This window comes from Priapulus caudatus, unplaced genomic scaffold, assembly GCF_000485595.1.
Source record: "Priapulus caudatus unplaced genomic scaffold, Priapulus_caudatus-5.0.1 Scaffold131, whole genome shotgun sequence".
Lineage (NCBI taxonomy): Eukaryota > Metazoa > Priapulida > Priapulimorpha > Priapulimorphida > Priapulidae > Priapulus > Priapulus caudatus.
In genome coordinates this window covers 103,616-107,955 of record NW_014577192.1, presented here as the reverse complement: position 1 = coordinate 107,955, position 4,340 = coordinate 103,616, and the positions used below count along the sequence as shown (strand labels likewise).

The 4,340-nt window shown below is 43.4% G+C and overlaps 1 protein-coding gene across 1 annotated transcript in view; it reads left to right on the top strand.

The window, feature by feature from the left end:
* LOC106805864 (E3 ubiquitin-protein ligase TRIM37-like) overlaps nucleotides 1-4,340 on the top strand; it is a 36,189-nt gene that overhangs the window by 14,841 nt on the left and 17,008 nt on the right. The window contains exons 5-7 of the mRNA XM_014807636.1: nucleotides 837-924; nucleotides 2,611-2,733; nucleotides 3,521-3,535. Coding sequence (XP_014663122.1) covers nucleotides 837-924; nucleotides 2,611-2,733; nucleotides 3,521-3,535 — 226 coding nt within the window. The remainder of the gene's footprint in view (nucleotides 1-836; nucleotides 925-2,610; nucleotides 2,734-3,520; nucleotides 3,536-4,340) is intronic.

Genomic DNA, 4,340 nt, shown 5'->3' with positions numbered 1-4,340 from the left:
GGCCAAGATTGCACTGTACAACACTTGACCAATTATCAGCTGTACATGCGTAATCATTAGTAATCACCCATTAATTAGCTATTCGGTCTGATGTAGTGGATTCAACTTCATGCAATAGGAATGTACATTAGACAAACATTAATAACTAGGAATAGTTGACAAAATAACAGCGTGGATTTTCAGGACTGCCTCTCATACCTTACCTGTCACCATAAAGCTGCATAAACGTAAACCATTTGATCAATGGATTGCTCATAGGCATCACTAATTACCCAAAAGCCAAAGTTAGCGCCTTAGTTAGACTAAGGCATGGGGCCTAAGATAAAGATATTGCTTGTGTTCCCTTTACGGACCGATCTCGACAAAGAACGTCGAGGTATCGGACAAATTTTTATTGGGCCGGCATTAAAACAAAACAAAATTATTTCGTTTCGCAAAAAAAAATCAAATTCGTTCCGCAAAAAACAGTATCACGAAAAACAGAAATATACAATATACATACACACATCTGTTCAAGACAAATAAAAAAAAGATTTTCACTAAGGCTTACTATCGGTTACCCTGAGAGGCGAGTTAGGCGTGAGGAGGATGTGGGGGGGGGCATGCAGGGAGTCGGGGGCGTGTGTGGGATGTGGGAGGCATGCAGGGAGTCGGGGGTGTGTGTGGGATGTGGGGGGGCATGCAGGGAGTTGGGGGCGTGAGGGGGATGTGGGGGCATGCAGGGAGTCAAGGGCATGTGGGGGATGTGGGGGCGGGCACGGTGGTTGGGAATGGCTTCGTATGCTTTGAATGAATCGTATACTCATGGCGCTACTTCTTCTTCGTCCGCTCGGCAGCTGCGATGTTCATCGCGAGAAGCTGAGCGTCTACTGCTGGAGCTGCAGAGTCTGCATCTGCCACCAGTGCGCGCTCTGGGGCGGAACGGTGAGTCTTCAAACCCCCTCCCTCCCTTTCCAGCCTCGCTACCGGAGGCTGGGAACGATTCATCGATTCATCGATGTATCGTGATACAAACATCGACGAAACGTGTATTGATACGGTTTACCTCTCGCGATAGATCTATCAACACTCTACTGACTACAGTCCATGTCGTTTAGTAACGTAGTTTCATCTAAAAACAAAATGAAAAGTAACACATTCTATCCATCTGAGCGAGGTAACCACTTGCCCCCTTAATTAAAGTGATTACGTCACTGTAAATAGTAAAAAATATATAAGTAATTCTGTTCACTTTTTGTGGTTAAATTGCTGCATTATTTATACTTCTTATTTTACTATATTGTTCGATGTGAACATACACTCGTGACTCATACATAGCCCATAGCAAGCAATTAATGTTAGGAACACTAATATCAAATCGTCCAGGTTTTTTGGATTTTTAACTAGTTTAGAAACAATCTTATCAGGTAAGAATTTGACGATACGTTTAGTCCCGTTAGTTCTTACTTTTAATGTAAAAAAATGTGACGTAGTCAATTTAATATCGCCACACACATGTTTTTCTTGCGCGTACGCAGACTATGCTACGAAGCGCCGTTGTTTAGAGTATCCCATCACTGTGATTGGTAAGTAAGTAAGTGAAAGTAAGCAAAAACTTTATTTAACACCGGTAAAACATATTAGCTACAGACACAATAAAATGGCGCAGACCTATCTTCCACATGGCCGTCTCACAGCAATAGAACAGTTAAATATTAAATAAATACACAATACAAAAATTGGGTTGACCCGTCTGGCAGTCATGCTAGGCGGACAGGTCGTGAGCGGCAACGCCGCCGAGAAGGTGCGGCGAGCTAGAGGGCGCTACAGGCACATTCGGTTCGCCGTATGCTGGTGCGGGTCGAGGGTCAGGAAGCGCGCATCTGAACGCCGCCTCTGTTTCCTCCTCGTTGCAGCTCCTTGATCCTTGATCTAAACTCTTCTCAGCCATAGTGTTCTCTTTGTATGGTAGGCACTTAATATTGTATAGTTGATTCTAGTAACATTCTAGTAGGTTAAAAACAGTTAAAAAACAGTAGGTGGCGCTATAAAGTATTGGGTGTCAGACATGCTGAGTTTGGGTAATAAACTCCCCCAAAAGTCCAATAATGCCGGGACGGACGGTTTCCAACTTGTCACTTAACTTTACACTTAAAGTGATTACGTCACTGTAAATAGTAAAAATATTTCCACTTTTCCACAAAATATTTAAAGTAATTCTGTTCACTTTTTATGGTTAAATTGCTGCATTATACTTCCTATTTTGCTATATTGTTTGATGTGAACATACACTCGTGACTCGTACATAGCCCATAGCAAGCAATTAATGTCAGGAACATAATAACATAATATCAAATCGTCCAGGTTTTTTGGATTTTTAACTAGTTGAGAAACAATCTTATCTGGTAAGAATTTGACGATACGTTTAGTCCCATTGGTTCTTACTTTTAATGTAAAAAAATGGCAACAAAAATTTTACAAATTTTACCATAGAAAATTTGTGACGTAGTCAATTTAATACTTTACACTTGAGAGCATTTCTTCAGACAAGTTCCATTCACCACAGAGCCTACATACACCCATTCGAAGTCTTTCTCGTTCCTCCTCGTACTTTTTCGTGACTCGTTTCAGCACACGAACCACACGTTCAAGCCCCTCGACGAGGTCTACGAACAGCACATCACGTCGATCAAGGAAGAGGTGGCAGCGCTGAGGCGCCGTCTCATGGAGCTCATTAGTCTAGTCCAAGAAGTGGTGAGCAGCAGGGTGTTAGCCAGGAAAAAAATCAGGGAGTCTGTCTCACCATCTGAGCGAAGCGCCCTAGGGGGGAGGGCCTTACTTTTAAATGGAGGAAATTTAGTCTGAAATGCCAAAAAGACATGAATCTGATATGATTTTATATTCTTATAACAGTAAAAGCACTGTTGTCAGTTATACAAGGTGTATAATATATTAAATTGGGCCGCCCTCATGCCGTCTCTATCAAATTTCATCTGTCTTATGCAAGAATAGGCCGTCCAAAAGATGGGTAGACAGGTCTCTGGCTAACTCACTGCAGGGTTTCTTCTGAGGGAAAATTAGACAAAGGAGGTAATGGCCAGTTTGGGGAAAAAACGCGCATGATGGGTTCAAATACAGGATGTATTGATATACTTATAGGTATATAGATACAGGATATACTTATCAGTAAATACAGGAACATTTTCACAGCGGCGATGTTAAATTTGACAATGGAGGTGCGGCACTGTGCCTCCTATGTATAAGAAACCCTGCACTGGTAAGCATGCCTGCGGCTCGAGTGGAGCATTCTCGGGGGGTTCTTGCTACGCACTTGCAGCCGCACGACTGCGGGTGGTAAATTTCTTCACGAATCTCACCAGCTTTTTCAGCCCAAATTACCCTGTACACCAAATTTAAGCCAATTTGAAGTAGGTGAGGTGTAAATTTCCATTTTTTTGGGGTGATTTGACACGGAATGACCCGTATATAGAGTGAGTGAGTAACGCTTGTCTGTGTGTGTGTGTGTGTGTGTGTTTCACAGGAGAAGAACGTGGAGAGCGTGTATATAGAGTGAGTGAGTAACGCTTGACTGTGTCTGTGTGTATGTTTCACAGGAGAAGAACGTGGAGAGCGTGTATATAGAGTGAGAGAGTAATGCTTGTCTGTGTGTGCGTACGTGTTTGTGTGTGTCTGTGTGTGTGTGTTTCACAGGAGAAGAACGTGGAGAGCGTGTATATAGAGTGAGTGAGTAACGCTTGTCTGTGTGTGCGTGTGTGTGTGTGTTTCACAGGAGAAGAACGTGGAGAGCGTGTATATAGGGTGAGTGAGTAACGTTTGTCTGTGTGTTCGTGTGTGTGTTTCACAGGAGAAGAACGTGGAGAGCGTATATATAGGGTGAGTGAGTAACGCTTGTCTGTGTGTCCGTGTGTGTGTTTCACAGGAGAAGAACGTGGAGAGCGTATATATAGAGTGAGTGAGTAACGCTTGTCTGTGTGTTCGTGTGTGTGTTTCACAGGAGAAGAACGTGGAGAGCGTGTATATAGAGTGAGTGAGTAACGCTTGTCTGTGTGTGTGTGTGTGTGTGTGTGTGTGTGTGTGTTCGTGTGTGTGTTTCACAGGAGAAGAACGTGGAGAGCGTGTATATAGAGTGAGTGAGTAACGCTTGTCTGTGTCTGTGTGTGTGTGTGTCCGTGTGTGTGTGTGTTCGTGTGTGTGTTTCACAGGAGAAGAACGTGGAGAGCGTGTATATAGAGTGAGTGAGTAACGCTTGTCTGTGTGTCTGTGTGTGTGTTTCACAGGAGAAGAACGTGGAGAGCGTGTATATAGAGTGAGTGAGTAACGCTTGTCTGTGTGTGCGTGTG